Source organism: Aquarana catesbeiana, linkage group LG07, assembly GCF_042186555.1.
Source record: "Aquarana catesbeiana isolate 2022-GZ linkage group LG07, ASM4218655v1, whole genome shotgun sequence".
Classification (NCBI taxonomy): Eukaryota; Metazoa; Chordata; class Amphibia; order Anura; family Ranidae; genus Aquarana; species Aquarana catesbeiana.
The window spans coordinates 328,883,347-328,905,201 of record NC_133330.1 but is presented as its reverse complement, the minus strand read 5'-3'; the positions used below and the strand labels follow the sequence as shown (position 1 = coordinate 328,905,201).

At 51.1% G+C, this 21,855-nt stretch overlaps 1 protein-coding gene across 1 annotated transcript in view; it reads right to left on the bottom strand.

Annotated features, from left to right (window-relative positions):
- The window catches only part of DOCK7 (dedicator of cytokinesis 7), a 272,852-nt gene that overhangs the window by 73,646 nt on the left and 177,351 nt on the right, over nucleotides 1-21,855 (bottom strand). The window contains exons 26-30 of the mRNA XM_073593823.1: nucleotides 19,062-19,175; nucleotides 16,371-16,541; nucleotides 13,298-13,437; nucleotides 5,273-5,442; nucleotides 1,770-1,924 (exon numbers count right to left, since the gene is read on the bottom strand). Coding sequence (XP_073449924.1) covers nucleotides 1,770-1,924; nucleotides 5,273-5,442; nucleotides 13,298-13,437; nucleotides 16,371-16,541; nucleotides 19,062-19,175 — 750 coding nt within the window. The remainder of the gene's footprint in view (nucleotides 1-1,769; nucleotides 1,925-5,272; nucleotides 5,443-13,297; nucleotides 13,438-16,370; nucleotides 16,542-19,061; nucleotides 19,176-21,855) is intronic.

The window sequence follows — 21,855 nt, the reverse complement described above, 5'->3', positions numbered from 1 at the left end:
TCTCTCCAGTCATGTGATAACAAGTGATAAAGGGAGAGAGGAAGGAAAGTCTGCCGTTGGTCTATCTCCCCCTGCAGGCTGGAGGGAGCATAACGCCTAATGCTCTCTCCAGCATATGACGGAAGCAGCTCCTCCTGACAGGAGTGACTGCGATCACTCACTGTCAGAGAGGAGCGGCTCCAGGACCGCATTTGACTGGCCCACTGAGCCATCGGCCCACCGGGAATCTCCCCTTAGTCTCGATGGCCAGTACATGCCTGGGTACTTCTTTGATTGAAGAGCTGAATTGGTTGACTTATTGACTTTATATAGGTTTAATTCTCATCCTTAGCTCTTCTCTCTATACCATTTTGATAGAGAAAAATATAAACCTTAGCGCCTTTGGATAAAAGAACTGATCATCAAACTCCAGCTACAGTAAAAAAACTTGATCGTGCGTACGCGGCATTACAGTGGTTGAAAACCCTCACATATACCCAGTGAAGTGACTATCCTTAGGTGATACACAGAGATTAAAAAAAAATCCTCCTACATAAAAAGGTACCTGCTTATCTGCAGCCCTCTACACCTGTTTAAAGTGCAGAATGTTTACAGCTTGGCTGAGCTTTCAGAAAGCAGGGGGTAGGGTGCTGAAGTTATACTCAGTGAGAACTGATTGGAGGGAAGGGACACCACCCCCCCCCCCCCCTTCACACAGCACACAGGAACAGAGTTGGGGCTGTCAATCACAGGCTGTGTGCTGGAGTGCCCTCCCGTGTCACCTTTTTTTCCTCTTGGTGTCAAGAGCAGAGGAACGAAGCAGCAGATAGAAATTACACTTAGTGGTCTGGATTGAGACAAGTACACACTACAAAGGGATATGCTTTGTTCATATTGTATCTCTGAGGTTTACAGCCACATTAAGCATTAGGTCTGCTTTAGAATGACCCTGCCAGAAGAAATTAAAAATCTAAATAAATGCCATTCAAGATGAGAACTACTATGCCTGCCCTCTCACCATTGTAGGGTCGCAGGCTCCATTAGGCTTTCCTTCAAAATTCGACACTTCCAGGAGTGTCAGATGCCGTATACCAGTGGCGGCCGGTGGTAATTATTTTGGAGTAACACCACCCATAATCCCCCCCCGGATCGGTCGGTCGGTTCTGCTGCACTTACCCCATCTATGCAGGGCTTCCCTTGCTCGGGGGCGGTGACAGCTTTCCCTTCCCCTGCTCTACACGGGCATCGGCAGCTTCCGTTTTACTCCCTCCTCCTCGGCTCGGTGGCCGATTGGGACCCTTCTCTTTTCGGCCAATCGGAAAACGGTTCTCAGACCTGCTTCCGATTGACCAGGGTGAGGATCAGTGTTACAACAGCGAATGTTCATTTGCTGTTGCAACACCTGGGTGGGCTTATGGTGCAGTGCTCTGCGCCACGAGCCCACCCTATTTTGAAGCCTATTAAAGCCTCTGGCTCTAATCAGGTGCTTAAAAAAAAACACCCCCGCCGTAATTCAAGCGCCGGGCGTCCTGAAAGGGGCCGGACGCATGAAGAGGGGGTGGCCGTGGCTAGATTTATGCTATGCATGAATCTATCCATTATTCATATCCCCTATATAAATGGTGGCGTGGGTAGAGGCGGGCGGTGCCCGGGTGCCCCTAAAGGATGGGGTGCCACTGCTGCATACGTTTGTTCCATCCTCCGACCTAACCCATAAATGAAGCCTTTAGTGACACAGAGGTCACAGGAAGGAGTGACCTATCTGTATATGCTGATTGAGAATACGGCACCTGTGATGTCAACATGAAGCTGCTCGGCCTCGTCAGCTGCGGCACCGACGTCCCCGCGATGGCCATGGCGACCGTTTGGCTGATCATGTTTCCGCCCTCGCTGTCGGGATCCTCCCCAGAGGCAGCGGTGTGCCTTCCTCGCTGGTTGTGAGTCTCTGCCAAAACAGAACATTTCCTCTCCAATTACGAAGTTTCTTATTATAGATTCAACTAAACACAATTTTCACTATCCACACCAGAAAAAGGGGGTTCCGTTGTCATGAATTAGGCACGAGGAAGGGGTGCCACATAACTTTGTCTTGTAACATTAAATCCACATCATAATCAAAATTACAACAAACACAAACTGTTTCAGCAATAAATATATTAATTTGTATGAAAATAGAACTATTGCTTTTAGTAGAACTATTGGCTCTCATTAAATAAGTGTCCTGCAGAACTTACAGTTTGCAAAGTCTCACAGATACCTGTTGATCCTGCCAGTGAATATATCTCATGCAGCTTCCTGTGACGGTGTGGTAACAATGCTGCACTGCTCCTGAATCTAGAGCGGAGTTGTCTCTCTCATGTAGGCTCTGCACTACAGTGGGATGAAACAATGTTGCAGGGGGGGTGTGACTATCAGCATTGTTACTGATGAGCTTGTCAATCAGCACCTGGGCACACTTAGCCCCGCCCACTGCTTTCAGGAATGACAGCACTGCCTCTCTGTTGCTGAAACCCTTCCCACTATGAGTTGCAGTGTCTGGGAGGGGGGAGTGCGTGAAACACAATAGAAAGAGGATTTGGCCCAGTTAGATATGCAAATATTTTGTGATATAAGAAATTAGAACAGCCACCATTTTATTCTCTAGGGCCTCTGCTTAAAAAAAAATATATAAAAATGTTTGGGGGCTCCAAGTAATTTTCTAGCAAAAAAAAGCTAATTTTGCCATGTTTGACTTGACAAAAATGTCAGAAGTGGCCTGGGTGGCAAACTGTGTCCTTTGCAAATAAAAGAAATGGGAATCATTTGTTGTATATAATACTTCTCTCCAGGATAGTCAGGAATGTAAAATATCAACTTCTGCATATGCGAGATCTTTCATCAACAAGTAATCATTCTTAATGAAATTTAGAACGGTTTAAAGCAGGAATATGCAATTAGCGGACCTCCAGCTGTTGCAGAACTACAATTCCCATGAGGCATAGCAAGACTCTGATCACCACAAGCATGACACCAAGAGGCAGAGGCATGATGGGACTTGAAGTTTTGCAACAGCTGGAGGTCCACTAAATGCATATCCCTGGTTTAAAGGGCAAGTTCACCTTTGAAACATGTTACAACTAGGGTGACCACGTGTCCCGGATTGCCCGGGACAGTCCCGCATTTTGCAGGTCTGTCCCGTATTGCCCAGGACAGTCCCGCATTTTGCAGGTCTGTCCTGTGTTTTCCGGGCACCTTCATTCCAGAACAATACAGTATCCTGGAATTAAACTGGCACAGCCAACCCCCCCCAGTCGATCTGACGTCCTCAGAAAAGGCCGCCGCATCGCCACTTTACTCAGACAGTACTTGTCCTGGCCGGCCGAGACCCATTTTACCTTGTTCCACCGCTGGCTCTACACTGCCCAAACTGGTTGCTAAGACAGCCTGGCAACTAGCAACCAGTGACGCCAGGTCACCACAGAGCGGAGCCAAGGCCCCAGCATTCAGAGTGGAAGAGGATTTAACTTCCTCCTCCTCTGCGCCTAGTGCTTTAGCTCAACCCATCTCCTCCTCAATCTTCTCCGGCAGCATGCTCAGAGGGAAGGGAACGGCCAGGATTTGAGAGCGACTCTCAATACTCAGAGGTGAGGCCGGGCGCCGGGGATGGATGGAACACCATGTGTGTGTCATGAGGCACTGACTGCAGAGAGGACGGCAGATGAGATGGCAGCAGAGGACAGATGACACCCACGGAGAGATGGGAGGAGAACACATCTTTAGATATCAGGGGTTCATGCTGGGACTTGTAGTCCTTCACTTTTGGGGGATGTGACCTGCCCAAAAGGGAAGGACTACAGGTCCCACCATTAACCCTCAGAGCTGAAGATGTGACACCCTCCTTTCCCCAACTAGTGAAGAACTACAGGTCCCAGCATGAACCCGTGAAATCTATGGGGTCACACCTTTAGATCTTAAGAGTTCATGCTGGGACTTGCAGTCTGTCAAATTTTTTTTGGGGGGGTAAGAGTCGCATCTTTAGCTATTAGGGGTTCATGCTGGGACTTCTAGTCCTTCACTTTTGGGAGATGTGACTACATGAAACCCTCAGAGCTGAAGATGTGACCCCCCCCCCCCCAACTAGTGAAGAACTGCAGGTCCCAGCATGAACCTGTGAACTCTTTGGGGTCACACCTTTAGATCTTAGGAGTTCATGCTGAGAAGTGTAGTCCTTCAAAAAAAAATTTTTTTTTTGGGGGGGGGGGGTCACATTATTAGATATCAGGGGTTCATGCTGGGACTTGTAGTCCTTCAATTTTGGGGGATGTGACCCCCATCAAAAGTGAAGGACTACAGGTCCTAGCACGAAACCCTCAGAGCTGAAGATGTGACCCCCCAAATAGTGAAGAACTACAGGTCCCAACATGAACCCGTGAAATCCACAGGATCACAAAAAAAGTATCAAAAATCATTTTTTTTTTAGGAAAGGGTGGGGGGTGTCCCTGAATGGCAGTTTGGAAATGTGGTCACCCTAGTTACACCTGTATTTAGGGTGTAACATTTAACAGACTGCAGCACGTTCCCTTCACCACTCCCCTGTGACAGCGGGGGAAACTAAGTTTGGTCTGGCACGCCTGTAGTCCCCAACAGGTTGCGAGCTTGCTGATCAGCACCAGTGGCGGCCACTCATACAGGGCGCACGGGTGCCGCCGCCCCCCCTAATCCATGCGCCCGGACCCTAATCTACATGCATGGCGTCAGATGCATGGATTTCAACAGGTTGCTTTTTTTTTTCTTTGGAAGCACCCAATTAGAGCCTGAGGCTCTAATTGGCTTCAAAAAGGGTGGCTGTGCGTGCCACCCCCCTCCCAAGAAATTTGAACACCAGCCACCACTGATCGCTTTTAGTCCACTGACACTTCCCACGGCTCTGAAGCTGACACCCCTGACAGAGGTACAGGCACAGAAATGTAGGAGGCGTCTGCAGGAGCATGGCATTGCACCCGCCATCCACTGATCAGGAATGAAATGCTCTGCAGGCTCCTGTGAAAAAATGATAAAGGCACATTTTTTTTTCCTACAAAAAGGTGTGAAGTAATTTTTTTTTATAAGGGTGAACTTAACCTTTAAATGTATCAAACATCACTCAATTGAAAGATTGTGGCAGCAAGAGGGCAGTAGGATACTGGGAGTCAGGGTGGCTTTACACCACATACATACATAGATCTTATCTTGCACGGGGGGGGGGGGGTTGCAAAGATGGACTCACCATAGAGGATTCTGGGAGCATGCCGAGGCCGATGACCTGGTAACATACCTGTGAAATCGTACAGCTGGGGGACGGTCTCCATGACAATGCCAATCAAAGGAAGGTACAGCATGGCCACGCGGGCCTTTACCTCGGGATCAGCATAGCGGGGATCGGAGTCGTGAGTAGATAGCAGGTTGTGTACCATATTGATCACTTTCTTATGCAATCCAAATAACCTGAGAGGAGTTTTGTAACCACAGTTAGTTATCACTAGCAGAGCAAATACAACAGTCCAGCTAAGCACTAAACAATATTTAAATAACTGCATGTTCTCTGTTAACCTCGGCATGTATAGAAGCGGGCAGTGTTCGTTGGGATTTTTTTAAACTTTAAGCTCAATGCTGATGCAACTACTGTACTATGCTCAAAGTTAATATGGTGCATGCCAAATAGTCCTCCAGCCTGTAAAATGCGCGTGTTGTAGTGGGAGGGGAAAAAAAAAAATCAGATCGTGCCCCGCAGGTGAAAGTCAAATTATCACAACCAGGGCGAGTGAACACCCATCTGATGCCTTCTGCAGCTTAAAGTGTCACAAAATCCACATCATTAAAAATGATCAATGAACGTCGTATTACATGCTGTTCATACTAGGGTTGCACCACTTTTTTAATACAGAGTACAAGTACAGATACTTTTTTTTTTCGAAGTACTTGCAGATACTGATTACCAATACTTTTTTTTTATCACCGATGTGACAGTGGACTGTATCAGTAGTTTTTTTTTTTATCATCTTTTACAATGCACTGAAGATGAATGGACAGGAGACAGCGGCTCCTCTCCATTCATAAAACTGAGACATCTTAAACACAGTTTACGATGCTCAGAGTGATCACTTACCAGAACCAGAAGAGCACACGGAAGGGGACCAGAGGAGGACGGGGGGGGGGGGGGACTGAAGGAGTACTCGGGGGGGGGGAACAAAGGAGCACACGGAGGGAGACCAGAGAAGGACAGGGGGAGGGACCGAAGGAGCACACAGGGGGGACCAGAGGAAGACGGGGGGGGATTAAAGGAGCACACGGAGGGAGACCAGAGGAGGGGGGGGGGGACCGAAGGAGCACACAGAGGGGGACCAGAGAAGGACAGCGAGAGGGACAGAAGGACAGAGGGAGGGACCGAAGGAGCACACGGGGGGGACCAGAGGAGGACGGGGGGGGGGGGACCGAGAGAGCACACGGAGGGAGACCAGAGGAGGATGGGGGGGGGGACCGAAGGAGCACACGGAGGGAGACCAGAGGAGGATAGGGGGGGAACCAAAGGAGCACACGGAGGGAGACCAGAGGAGGATGGGGCGGGGGGGGGGGATTTAAGGAGCACAAGGGGGGAGACCAAAGGAGGACGGGGGGGGGGGACCGAGAGAGCACACGGAGGGAGACCAGAGGAGGATGGGGGGGGACCGAAGGAGCACACGGAGGGAGACCAGAGGAGGATAGGGGGGGAACCAAAGGAGCACACGGAGGGAGACCAGAGGAGGATGGGGCGGGGGGGGGGGAATCGAAGGAGCACACGGGGGGGGAGACCAAAGGAGGACAGGGGGGGGACCAAAGGAGCACACGGAGGGAGACCAGAGGAGGAGGGGGGGGACTGAAAAAGCACACGGAGGGAGACCAGAGGAGGACACCGAAGGAGCACACGGAGGGAGACCAGAGGAGGATGGGAGGGGGGGGGGGGCGAAGGAGCACACGGAGGGAGACCAGAGATGGATGGGGGGAAACCGAAGGAGCACACGGAGGGAGACCAGAGGAGGATGGGGGGGGAAACCGAAGGAGCACACGGAGGGTGACGAGAGGAGGATGGGAGGGGGGGGACCGAAGGAGCACACGGATGGAGACCAGAGGAGGACATGGGGGAGACCAGAGGAGGACACGGGGGGGAGAGACCAGAGGAGGATGGGGGGGGACCGAAGGAGCACACGGGGGGGACCGAAGGAGCACACGGGGGGGACCGAAGGAGCACACGGGGGGGGACCAGAGGAGGACGGGGGGGACCAAAGGAGCACACAGAGGGAGACCAGAGGAGGACGGGGGGGGGGGGGCTGAAGGAGTACTCGGGGGGGGGACCAGAGGAGGATGGGGGGGACCAAAGGAGCACACGGGGGGGACCAGAGGAGGACGGGGGGGGACCAAAGGAGCACACAGAGGGAGACCAGAGGAGGAGGGGGGGGGGACTGAAGGAGTACTCGGGGGGGAACAAAGGCGCAGACGGAGGGAGACCAGAGAAGGACAGGGGGAGGGACCGAAGGAGCACACAGGGGGGACCAGAGGAAGACGACGGGGGGGGGGGGATTAAAGGAGCACACGGAGGGAGACCAGAGGAGGGGGGGGACCAAAGGAGCACACGGAGGGAGACCAGAAAAGGACAGCGGGAGGGACCGAAGGAGCACACGGGGGGGACCAGAGGAGGATGGGGCGGGGGGGGGGGAATCGAAGGAGCACACGGGGGGAGACCAAAGGAGGAGGGGGGGGGACCGAGGGAGCACACGGAGGGAGACCAGAGGAGGATGGGAGGGGGGGGGGCGAAGGAGCACACGGAGGGAGACCAGAGATGGATGGGGGGAAACCGAAGGAGCACACGGAGGGAGACCAGAGGAGGATGGGGGGGGGAAACCGAAGGAGCACACGGAGGGTGACGAGAGGAGGATGGGAGGGGGGGGACCGAAGGAGCACACGGATGGAGACCAGAGGAGGACATGGGGGAGACCAGAGGAGGACACGGGGGGGAGAGACCAGAGGAGGATGGGGGGGGACCGAAGGAGCACACGGGGGGGACCGAAGGAGCACACGGGGGGGGACCAGAGGAGGACGGGGGGGACCAGAGGAGGACGGGGGGGACCAAAGGAGCACACAGAGGGAGACCAGAGGAGGACGGGGGGGGGGGGGGGCTGAAGGAGTACTCGGGGGGGGGGGACCAGAGGAGGATGGGGGGGACCAAAGGAGCACACGGGGGGGACCAGAGGAGGACGGGGGGGACCAAAGGAGCACACAGAGGGAGACCAGAGATGGATGGGGGGAAACCGAAGGAGCACACGGAGGGAGACCAGAGGAGGATGGGGGGGGAAACCGAAGGAGCACACGGAGGGTGACGAGAGGAGGATGGGAGGGGGGGGACCGAAGGAGCACACGGATGGAGACCAGAGGAGGACATGGGGGAGACCAGAGGAGGACACGGGGGGGAGAGACCAGAGGAGGATGGGGGGGGACCGAAGGAGCACACGGGGGGGACCGAAGGAGCACACGGGGGGGGACCAGAGGAGGACGGGGGGGACCAGAGGAGGACGGGGGGGACCAAAGGAGCACACAGAGGGAGACCAGAGGAGGACGGGGGGGGGGGGGGGGGCTGAAGGAGTACTCGGGGGGGGGGCCAGAGGAGGATGGGGGGGACCAAAGGAGCACACGGGGGGGACCAGAGGAGGACGGGGGGGACCAAAGGAGCACACAGAGGGAGACCAGAGGAGGAGGGGGGGGGGGACTGAAGGAGTACTCGGGGGGGAACAAAGGCGCAGACGGAGGGAGACCAGAGAAGGACAGGGGGAGGGACCGAAGGAGCACACAGGGGGGACCAGAGGAAGACGACGGGGGGGGGGGGGGATTAAAGGAGCACACGGAGGGAGACCAGAGGAGGGGGGGGACCAAAGGAGCACACGGAGGGAGACCAGAAAAGGACAGCGGGAGGGACCGAAGGAGCACACGGGGGGGACCAGAGGAGGATGGGGCGGGGGGGGGGGGGAATCGAAGGAGCACACGGGGGGAGACCAAAGGAGGAGGGGAGGACACCGAAGGAGCACACGGAGGGAGACCAGAGGAGGATGGGAGGGGGGGGGCGAAGGAGCACACGGAGGGAGAACAGAGATGGATGGGGGGAAACCGAAGGAGCACACGGAGGGAGACTAGAGGAGGATGGGGGGGGAAACCGAAGGAGCACACGGAGGGTGACGAGAGGAGGATGGGAACCGAAGGAGCACACGGATGGAGACCAGAGGAGGACATGGGGGAGACCAGAGGAGGACACGGGGGGGAGAGACCAGAGGAGGATGGGGGGGGACCGAAGGAGCACACGGGGGGGACCGAAGGAGCACACGGGGGGGGACCAGAGGAGGACGGGGGGGACCAGAGGAGGACGGGGGGGACCAAAGGAGCACACAGAGGGAGACCAGAGGAGGACGGGGGGGGGGCTGAAGGAGTACTCGGGGGGGGGACCAGAGGAGGATGGGGGGGACCAAAGGAGCACACGGGGGGGACCAGAGGAGGACGGGGGGGACCAAAGGAGCACACAGAGGGAGACCAGAGGAGGAGGGGGGGGGGACTGAAGGAGTACTCGGGGGGGAACAAAGGCGCAGACGGAGGGAGACCAGAGAAGGACAGGGGGAGGGACCGAAGGAGCACACAGGGGGGACCAGAGGAAGACGACGGGGGGGGGGGGGATTAAAGGAGCACACGGAGGGAGACCAGAGGAGGGGGGGGACCAAAGGAGCACACGGAGGGAGACCAGAAAAGGACAGCGGGAGGGACCGAAGGAGCACACGGGGGGGACCAGAGGAGGATGGGGCGGGGGGGGGGGAATCGAAGGAGCACACGGGGGGAGACCAAAGGAGGAGGGGGGGGGACCGAGGGAGCACACGGAGGGAGACCAGAGGAGGATGGGGGGACCGAAGGAGCACACGGAGGGAGACCAGAGGAGGATAGGGGGGGGAACCAAAGGAGCACATGGAGGGAGACCAGAGGAGGACAGCGGGAGGGACCGAAGGAGCACACGGGGGGGGACCAGAGGAGGACGGGGGGGGGGGAATCGAAGGAGCACACGGGGGGAGACCAAAGGAGGACAGAGGAGGACACCGAAGGAGCACACGGAGGGACACCAGAGGAGGATGGGGGGGAGGGGCGAAGGAGCACACAGAGGGAGACCAGAGGAGGATGGGGGGGGGAACCGAAGGAGCACACAGAGGGTGACGAGAGGAGGATGGGAGGGGGGGGGGACCGAAGGAGCACACGGATGGAGACCAGAGGAGGACACGGGGGGAGACCAGAGGAGGACACGGGGGGAGACCAGAGGAGGACACGGGGGGAGACCAGAGGAGAACACGGGGGGAGACCAGAGGAGCACACAGAGGGAGATCAGAGGAGGACGGGGGGGGGGACCGAAGGAGCACACAGAGGGAGACCAGAGGGGGACGGGGGGGGGACCGAAGGAGCACACGGAGGGAGACCAGAGGAGGACGGGGGGGGAGGACCAGAGGAGGACAGGGAAGAGACCGGGGGGGACAGGGGGAAGACCAGAGGAGGACAGGGGGAAGACCAGAAGAGGACAGGGGGAAGACCAGAGGAGGACAGGGGGAAGACCAGAAGAGGACAGGGGGAAGACCAGAGGAGGACAGGGGGAAGACCAGAAGAGGACAGGGGGAAGACCAGAAGAGGACAGGGGGAAGACCAGAGGAGGACAGGGGGAAGGACCAGAGGAGGACAGGGGGAAGGACCAGAGGAGGACAGGGGGAAGGACCAGAGGAGGACAGGGGGGAGGACCAGAGGAGGACAGGGGGAAGACCAGAGGAAGACACAGAGGGGAACCACGGGAGGACACAGAGGGGAACCACGGGAGGACACAGAGGGGAACCACGGGAGGACACAGAGGGGAACCACGGGAGGACACAGAGGGGAACCACGGGAGGACACAGAGGGGAACCACGGGAGGACACACAGGGAAACCACGGGAGGACACACAGGGAAACCACGGGAGGACACAGAGGGGAACCACGGGAGGACACAGAGGGGAACCACGGGAGGACACAGAGGGGAACCACGGGAGGACACAGAGGGGAACCACGGGAGGACACAGAGGGGAACCACGGGAGGACACAGAGGGGAACCACGGGAGGACACAGAGGGGAACCACGGGAGGACACAGAGGGGAACCACAGGAGGACAAGGGGGGACCGGAGGAGCCCACGGAGGAGCACAGAGGTGAGCCGGAGAAGGATACAGGGGACACTCGGGAACGATCGTTGCGGTGGTGGGGGAAGTTATAATCACCGATCTCCCTGTGTGGCTTTCAATAAAGCAGCTGAAAGCAGCGGAGGGGAGAGGAGGAGAAGAGGCTGTCAGCTGCTTTATTAAAAGCCACACAGGTGATTATAACTTCCTCCACATCCAACGTGTGGATTTTTTCAGCGCAGGTATCTGCAGCGTGTATGCACAATTTTCTACACAGAAAAAAACGGACATGAAATCAGCATTGGTTTGAACAGGGCATATGTGAACAAAGGAAATCCGGATGACCACACTCCAAATGAATTCCTTTATTGAAAATAGTCCATGCAACAATCAGAATAAAAAGTACAACCACTGACGCGTTTCACACCACTGTACTGATGCTTAGTCATAGCCAATGACTAAGCACCGGTAAAGTGGTGTGAAACGCGTCAGCAGCTGTGCTTTTTATTCTGATTGTTGCGGTCATCCGGACTTTCTTTGTTCACACATTTCCTGTATACTGAGCCGTCACCCTATCTGGCGGGGGGGAGGTGAGAGGATGCAATTCCCGTCCTGAGAGGTTCATTACTCCTTCTGGTTTGAACAGGGCACATAACTTATAAAAACTGATGTAAACTGTCGTCTCTGCAAGTGAAATCTGCGCGGTTTTCCAATCAGTTTTCATGGCGTGAATGAGCCCCTTAGCGATAAAAAGACATGGGGGGGCTCGTGGTTTCAGTTGTAATGTTTTTTAAAATAAATTTTAAAACCAGCTAACCCGTATTTCCTCCCAATTACTAAATAACTCATTTAACCACTTCCAGACCGCCGCACGCCGATTTACGTCCTAACTTTGAAGAAGAATATCGCTATTATGGCAGCAGCTTGCATCCATTACCCCGGTATCCTCTTCTTCAGCAGGTGGTCCGGTTTCCGATAATAGTGGTCTCTGCGGCGGATTCACCGCAAGATCACTTTTATCGGCGGCGTGAGAGGGCCCCCCCCCCCTTCCGCTGTGCTCCGGTGCCCTCCGCCGCTTACCGGAGCCGTCGGCAGTGGCGGAGGCGATCGGATGCTTGTGCCTTGTGTGACATGGAGATGAGTGAGGAGAAGATGGCCCCCACCCGTATCCATATCATTGCAGGGCAGAAGCGACATCAAAACATCACTTCTGCCCATAGTTCTTAAAGGGACTTTTTTTAAAAAAAAATTTAAATGACAAAAAAAAAATATATATATAATTTTTTATTGCATTTTAGTGTAAATATGAGATCTGAGGTTTTTTTGACCCCAAATTTCATATTTAAGAGGTCCTGTCATGCTTTTTTTTCTATTACAAGGGATGTTTACATTCCTTGTAATAGGAATAAAAGTGACAACTTTTTTTTTAAAAGAACAGTGTAAAAATAAAAAAATAAAAGGTGAAATAAATAAGAAAAAAAAAAAAAAAATCTTTAAACGCGCCCCGTCCCGCTGAGCTCGCATGCAGAAGCAAACGCATACGCGAGTAGCGCCCGCATATGAAAACGGTGTTCAAACCACACATGTGAGGTATCGCCGCGATCGGTAGCGTGAGAGCAAAAATTCTAGCCCTAGACCTCCTCTGTAACTCAAAACATGCAACCTTTAGAATTTTTTAAACGTCGCCTATGGAGATTTTTAAGGGTAAAAGTTTGTCGCCATTCCACAAGCGGGGCGCAATTTTGAAGCGTGACATGTTGGGTATCAATTTACTCGACGTAACATTATCTTTCACAATGTAAAAAAATTGGCTAACTTTACAGTTGTCTTATATTTTAATTCAAAAAAGCTTATTTTTTTCCCCAAAAAAAAGTGGGTTTGTAAGACCGCTGCGTAAATACGGTGTGACAGAAAGTACTGCAACGACCGCCATTTTATTCTCTAGGGTGTTAGGAAAAAAAATGTACAATGTTTGGGGGTTCTAAGTAATTTTCTAGCAAAAAAAAAACAAACAGTTTTTAACTTGTAAACAACAAATCTCAAAAAGAGGCTCGGTCCTTAAAGTGGTTAAAAATCAGCGGTTAGTGAACTGTCTCCTGTAGCTCACCCTTCACCCTCTGGATCCAAGATGACGGCCAGTTCAGTCAGGACGAGACCAGCCAGGTAGTGCTGCTGCCGGAAGGGAACCGACAGTTCAAACATATTAGCGATCTTTTGATCCTGGATGTTGGTTGAAAACCCAGAACTCTGTTAATGGGAAAAAAAGGAGAAAGTAAGAAACATTGGGAGGGGGGGGGGGGGGGGGCAGCTACAAAACCCCAAAAGTATGGTAAACCCAGCCAGCACCTAGCACAGGACTTTGACTTCTGCCAAAGAAGAAATAATCAAAACATGTCAAAATGATCCACAGATACGCAACTAAACTTTTTTTTACAAATCTTTTTTCACCTCTGCTTAAAGTAGAACTAGAACTATAGGCAAAACTTTTATTTTTATTTTTTTAATATTGGATAGAGTAAGGGAGGGTTCTAACCCCTGTAAGGTTTATTGTTGTTATCTTTGGCCCATTGGGGAGATTTCCCTTCACTTCCTGTCCCATAGCCAAAACAGGAAGTGAGAGGAAATCCCTGCAAATTAGGGGGAATCTCTTGGGGACCCCCCCAGGTCACCAGAACCAGTGTCCCCATTGGAAGATTTCCCTTCTATTACTTTTCTCAGGACAACCCAAAATTTCGGTTCTTTTTACTTTCACTTTCCGCTTCAATATATTTATTTAAAAGTTTTGTTTTTTTCCGAAAAAGGACACAAATTGTAGACAAAGAATGACAGTAAGAATAAGGTCTACAATGCATGGGGAACATATCAAAACATCAAAGACGGATCTAAAAGAATCCAAATAGTAAACCAACAGTCATCATCAATACAAAGGGTTGTCATATAAAATAGAAGTTTAGCAACTTCAGCCCCGGAAGATTTTACCCCCTTCCTGACCAGAGCACTTTTTACAATTTGGCACCGCGTTGATTTAACCGACAATTGCGCGGTCATGCAACACAAATTTGCATCCTTTTTCCCCACAAATAGAGCTTTCTTTTAGAGCCCTTTCACACTGGGGCGGTTTGCAGGCGTTATTGCGCTAAAAATACCGCCTGCAAACCGACCCAAAACAGCCGCTACTGTTTGTTCAGTGTGAAAGCCCGAGGGCTTTCACACTGAAGCGGTGCGCTGGCAAAAAAAAACTCCTGCAAACCGCATCTTTGGAGCGGTGAAGGAGTGGTGTATTCACCGCTCCTTCACCGCTCCTTCCCATTGAAATCAATGGGGCAGCGCGGCTATACCGCGGCTATAGCCGCGCTATGCGAGTGGTTTTAACACCGCACCGCTAGCGGCCGAATACCGCCGCAAAAACGACGGTAAAGCAGTGCTAAAAATAGCGCTCTTTTACCGCCGACGCCCCCACCGCCCCAGTGTGAAAGCAGCCTAAGTGGTATTTGATCACCTCTGCGGTTTTTATTTTTTGCGCTATAAACAAAAAAGGAGCGACAATTTAGAGAAAAAAAAAAAAAACGCAATATTTTTTACTTTTTTCTATAATAAATATCCCCCAAATTTAAAAAAACAAACAAACAAATTTCTTTCTCAGTTTAGGCCTATATGTATTCTTCTACATATTTTTAGTAAACAAAAAAAACAAAACAAAAAAAACCCCATTCGCAATAAGTGTATATTGATTGGTTTGCGCAAAAGTTATAGCGTCTACAAACTATGGGAAAGCCTTATGGCATTTTTAATATATATATTTTTTTACAAGTAATAGCGGTGATCTATGATTTTTAGTGGTATTGGAACATTGCGACGGACAGATCGGACACTTTTGACACATTTTTGGGACCATGGACAATTCTATAGCGATCAGTGCTATAAAAATGCACTGATTACGGTGTAAATGTCACTGGCAGGAAAGGGGTTAACATTAGGGGGCGATCAAGGGATTAAATGTGTGTTCCCTTAGCGTGTTCTAACTGTATGAGGATAGGACTGAGCAGGAGAGGAGGCATATTGCTGTTCCTACTTACTTAGGAACAAACAACATGTCTCCTCTCCTTTGACAGCACAGGGATTTGTGTGTTTACACACACAAATCCCTGTGTTGGCACTCATGCACATGATTGCGCGTGATCACAGGCCACGCGCATCCGGTCCCCCGCCATGCAGCGAGCGCACGCCTCCAGCGGCGCGCGCGCGCTCTCTGGTGGCCAGAAAGGGGAAAGACGTACTCATACCGGATTTCGCCCAGGAGAGCCATTCTGCCGCAGTATATCTGCGTGAGCCGGTCGGGAATTGCAAAAAATGTTGGAACTCATAGAAGATGCTGATGTCTTCAACTCCAGCCACCTGTCTGCCTGTTGTCTGCTATAATGTGTTTATTGTAAATAAGGGCCCTTTCACACTGAGGCGGTTTGCAGGCGCTATTGCGCTAATAATAGCGCCTGCAAACCGACCCGGAAGTGCCGCTGCTTTGCCTCCAGTGTGAAAGCCCTGAGGGCTTTCACACTGGAGCGGTGCGCTAGCAGGACGGGGGAGTGTACTCCTGCTGGGGAGTGTACACCGCTCCTGCCCATTGAAATCAATGGGACAGCGCGGCTATACCGCCAGCAAAGCGCCTCTGCAGAGGCACTTTGCGGTGGTATTTAACCCTTTCTCGCCCGCTAGCAGGGGGGGGTAAAACTGCCCCCCGCTAGCGGCCGAATACCGACGGTAAAGCGCCGCTTATAATAGCGGCGCTTTACCGCCGATGCCCCCCCGCCCCAGTGAGAAAGGGCCCTTAGTCTAGTATGGCTTCTATGAGTCTTTCACCCATTGTTGTTTATGCTAATTAACTCTGCTATTGTGTGAAGGAGTTCTGTGTTGATGTTTATGATAATGAGTATTGTAGTCAGTGAGATGGGGGGGGGAGCTGCAGCACAGAAGGTTTTTCACCTTACATTAAGGTGAAAAACCTTGAGGCTTTACAACCACTTTAAGACTTGGTCAGCGCTAGCGAGTGGACTGCTGGCTGGATTTGAGGTATGTGGAATCCATGCCCTGAAGAACTGAGGCTGTTTTTTAGAGAAAAGGGAGACCTGACCCGAGATATTTCCAATAAATTGCTTGGCGAGTGTACTATAGAAATGTCTCACCTGGGAAGTGGCAGAAGACACGGAAGGTGAAGGGGAAGACGGAGGGGTCAGTAAGCCACATGGCAAATTTAAAGTGACGTAGTGCTCATGACTGCAGATGATGCGCAAGAAGTCCAGTCGTAAGGAGACCAGGGTGCTTGGGTTAGGCAGCTGATACAGTTTTGCTGATACCTGGAAATAAGAAACACAAGTAAGTTTGATCCTAGGAACTTAGAACTTGCCCCACTTATAAAAATAAGCCCTATCACTTGTAAATGTAAATCAAGCAGAATATTGATTTAATCCCCTCGCCCTAATCATCATGTTAATCCTTATGACCTTTCAATTTTGTCTTGATCACTCCTTCCCTCTCCACATAAACTTCATTTAACCTTCCCCATTATCTCCATAAATATTTGCACTTTTGCAAATATTCATCTATCTATCTACATATATACATACACAGTAAAACCTTGGATTGAGAGTAACTTGGTTTGAGAGCGTTTTGCAAGTCAAGCAAATTTTTTTTATAAATCCTGACTTGATATACAAGCGATGTCTTGATCTACAAGTCACGTCACAATTGAGTATAAATGAGAAGAGAGGCGCCTCTAAGTATAGCAATATGGTTACATTTAATGAAGGTACAACATTTAGCAACTCACGTGGTTGATGATTAAAAGAGGCACATCTAAGTATGCAGACATCCGGGGTAAAGATGTCTACATAGATCATCCTCTGCACCGCCATCGTCCCTTCCACGAGTGCTTCAAGCCTCGCTTTGAGATCTCTCTACTGCAGGGTAGTCTTCCCGGTCACGATTGCAGACTGACATTGGTGATAGCCGGCGGTGCGGGGGATGGTCTACGTGGACTGGTTTACCCCGAAAGCCTGCATAGTTAGATGTGATTCTTTTATTCCTCAACCATGTGAGTTGCTAAATGTTGTACCTTCATTAAATGTAACCATATTGCTACACTTAGAGGCGCCTCTCTTCTCTTTTATACTCTGGAGCTCCTGCTGGATTTTGCTTTTAATCCCCTTGTGGAGGCTTCCATTTGTGGATGGACATTTTATGGTTACACAACCTATCACACTGCTATAATCTTTCTATATGGACTATAAACTGAAGGACTTATGAATAAATGGTTGTGGAACAAATCATCTGACTTTCCGTTATTTCTTATGGGGAAAGAGCTTTGGATAACAAGCATGTCCCCAGAACGAATTATGCTCGCAATCCAAGGTTTTACTGTGTGTGTGTATAAATACACACACATACACACACACTGTATATAGTGTGTGTTTGTGTTAATAGACAAAAATTGAATCCATATGGGGTTATCCAGAGCTGAAATATCAGGCTAAAAGTAGCGATATAATAATATGGAGGACCAGAACTGTGATAGGTCGCACACCAATGACAACACTGGATAAAACGTCGTTCAGCCACAACTGGACTGCAGCGAGTCCCCGCCCTGAGGACACCTTCACTGACGTGTTTCACCACAGATAAAGTTTTATCCCAGTGACATCGATGGGCGACCTTCTATTCATCAGTTACGGCACTAGAGTGCAGACGGGCTCCTTGGTATGCACCCAAAACTGCTGTGGAGGACAAGGGGCGTGGAGTGGTGGAGGACAAGGGGCGTGGAGTGGTGGAGGACAAGGGGCTTTGAGTGGTGGAGGACAAGGGGCTTTGAGTGGTGGAGGACAAGGGGCTTTGAGTGGTGGAGGACAAGGGGCGTTGAGTGGTGGAGGACAAGGGGCGTTGAGTGGTGGAGGACAAGGGGCGTTGAGTGGTGGAGGACAAGGGGCGTTGAGTGGTGGAGGACAAGGGGCGTTGAGTGGTGGAGGACAAGGGGCTTTGAGTGGTGGAGGACAAGGGGCTTTGAGTGGTGGAGGACAAGGGGCGTTGAGTGGTGGAGGACAAGGGGCGTTGAGTGGTGGAGGACAAGGGGCGTTGAGTGGTGGAGGACAAGGGGCGTTGAGTGGTGGAGGACAAGGGGCGTTGAGTGGTGGAGGACAAGGGGCGTTGAGTGGTGGAGGACAAGGGGCGTTGAGTGGTGGAGGACAAGGGGCGTTGAGTGGTGGAGGACAAGGGGCGTTGAGTGGTGGAGGACAAGGGGCGTTGAGTGGTGGTGGACAAGGGGCGTTGAGTGGTGGTGGACAAGGGGCGTTGAGTGGTGGTGGACAAGGGGCGTTGAGTGGTGGTGGACAAGGGGCGTTGAGTGGTGGTGGACAAGGGGCGTTGAGTGGTGGAGGACAAGGGGCGTTGAGTGGTGGAGGACAAGGGGCGTTGAGTGGTGGAGGACAAGGGGCGTTGAGTGGTGGAGGACAAGGGGCGTTGAGTGGTGGAGGACAAGGGGCGTTGAGTGGTGGAGGACAAGGGGCGTTGAGTGGTGGAGGACAAGGGGCGTTGAGTGGTGGAGGACAAGGGGCGTTGAGTGGTGGAGGACAAGGGGCGTTGAGTGGTGGAGGACAAGGGGCGTTGAGTGGTGGAGGACAAGGGGCGTTGAGTGGTGGAGGACAAGGGGCGTTGAGTGGTGGAGGACAAGGGGCGTTGAGTGGTGGAGGACAAGGGGCGTTGAGTGGTGGAGGACAAGGGGCGTTGAGTGGTGCCGTTTTCGCTGTATCGCCTAACAATACTGAGAACCAGCAGCATCTGTCTGGTTAGGAGAGGAGAACAGTGCAATATTGCATTAAGGTTACCTGCTTGAAATAGGCTTTAATCAGGCTGAAGACGAAGCCTCTGTCCATGATAGACAGGAGGTCATTGAGGAAGAAAGCCAAGCTGACATTGAGTCTCTCTACCATTTCTGTATCCTGGGGAAAAAAAAAAAAAAAAGAAAACACATCCAATCAATCATTCATCCTGTACATGGCTTAATAGAAATGCTTTGGCCACGCCAAATTGTGCTTAGTTTTTCTTCATTTTATAAAAGTCTGGCATGGAAAATATTAAAACACAGCCCAATACTGAAACCAATACAGGAAAAAAGAAAAACTTAGCACAGAGATGGGTTTAAATATTGGTTTACAGGTGACAAGTGGAGAGCAGGGGAAAAACGCCGCTCCAGGTGAGTAGATTCAGGTGTGGTTAGGTGGGTGGGACTTCTCACGCTGGTGCACGCCTCGGCTCGTCTGCCGCGAACAAAATAATGTGAAGAAAATGGCTGCACACCAATGTGAGGAAAGTCCATTTATTTGCAATTCCATCAGGTAGGTGACACACAGCACAAGTACATCAGCCGGTGCAGGTAGTTTGTGCCAGTCTTGAGTCCTCATAATTACACTTTTACATTTAAGCACTGAAGAAGGAGGAGGCCCTTGAGCAAATGCATTGACTGTTCTATGTTGTGGTTTGTGAACCAATGTTAAAATGTTGGGAATCTCAGACTATTGGTTTTGCGCTCTCATTAGGCTTTATATACATAAAGCTTCAAATCTGGGTCCCCTGCTTGAAGGACACCCCATTTTCGTTGGGAGGAGCCTCACCAGAGCCAATGTTCCTTGTCACCAGCTAATTGATCTACTCCATTTCTACTGGTTTAAGAGAGAAAATGTCACGTTGGAGGGTCGGGTCTCTATGGAAAGCGGTAGCTCTGGAAATAGCCATATCTGATAAATAGCATGAAAGAGAAACGCGTACAACTTTCATTGAATTAACTGATGAATAAATTATTTTTTACAAAAATGGCTAATGGCTGGGAAGAAGACATGAGTTGACAAGGCGCAGGTGCGCGAAACATGTCATCATTGTGAAAGGACCATCGACACCAGCTTGCATCCCAGGCTCTGTGAGGTGTGTGTTTCACCAGCGGCTTCCTCCCCCGACAGTTGCGGCAAAGCGAGTGATGTCATCGCTACTGGCTGGACATGGGCAGCTTCTCGCATTGAGCTACGGCTTACCACCAGCCCACCTTGGTCCTGGTCACATACAGCGGCAGATCAGCACCTGTTGATAGCTGGGCAGTCACTAATCCAGTCCAGTTCCCTTACCATCGCTGCGACCCACCATCCATCTAGACACATCCTGGACCGCTCTCAGTGGAGCACTCATGAAGGTTAGCTGATGTTAATACATACCTCTGCTTGTCAAGTGTATCCCTTTTAATTCAATAAACTACAAGTTTTTATATGACTATGGTGTGGCTCACATAATCATTGGACCCCCCGCCAATTATAAGCTTTCTTGAGATAAATTGTTCTGGATCTAAGCGCTCCTAGGAACTCTTGCTGCTTTTTGGGAAGTAGCCAATATGAATGTTGTGTAACGGATTTAGATATTTCTGACCCCTGAGGAAATCACATGACTGTGACGACACATGGTGGGCAGAGTTGGGGGACGCTGTGCTGAGGATCAGAAGGCCCCATTGTGTTTTACTGCAAAGCGACTTAAAGTTTTTTTTTTAACATGCAAGTGCAAAATTTTTAATGAGAGCACTCTATCTTGCATGAGTTTGTCTGTAGAGACATATACACGTATAGTGTTCTAGGTGGAGTGTACTACTAGAGAGATTAATAGAGGAAACAAGGAGGGGCATCGGAGAGGAGCCTGATTGTTTACCCCGGTAAGGCTTTTTATCAGATCAGGCGACCTGTCAGAATTTGTAACGGAAGTGACGTTCCTTCGCCGCCATCTTGCTACACCCCGCACTCGTCCACAGTAAGGATACAGTGAGAAGGCGGCAAGCGGATATCTTGTTACACCCACCGGAGTCTTACATTCCACACTTATTTTTAAAAGTAAACTCAGCTTGTTTAGTGAAATTCAGTATTTTTAAATCCCGCAGACTGTTTAAATTTAGAGTTTTCAAAGCAGCGGTGTTCTGTCAGCAAACCCGTAAGATCAGCAGGCTCACCGCTGCTTTTAAAATTCAACATCTAAACAGTCAGACGGAATTTTAAATACTGTATTTCACTATATAAGCTCAGTTTACTGTTAAAAAATAAGTGTGAAAAACAAGACTCCGGTGGGTGTAACAAGATGTCCGCTTGCGCCCTTTTCACTGTATCCTTACTGCGGACGAGTGCGGGGTGTAGCAAGATGGCGGTGACGGTACGTCACTTTTGTTAAAAAATTCTGACGGGTTGTCCAATCTGACGAAACAAGGGGAAAGCATGTTTGGACCTGGTGATGGGTTAAAACTGGAGTTGGAGCGCCGTGGGGTGGTAGGAGTCACTGTGCATGGAATAAGAAGAATTGGTACACAAGGATGGACTATTGCAAGTGAACTTGTTTAGCGTGGAAGAACACCACTTATAAGACTAAATGATTGATAAATATGCACATGTATATTGCTTTTGGTTGTTGTGGGAACACAATAATTTGTTTGCAGTCGCCCATATAGTATTTCACACTGACACTAGGGCAATTGGATATAGGTTATTATGGGAGCGGGGGGGGGGGATAACATACACATTCTCAGTTTTGTACAAAGGAAAAGTACTCTTTAAGCAAACAGTTTAATTTCAGTTCATGTGTGCAGAGTGTAACAAAGAT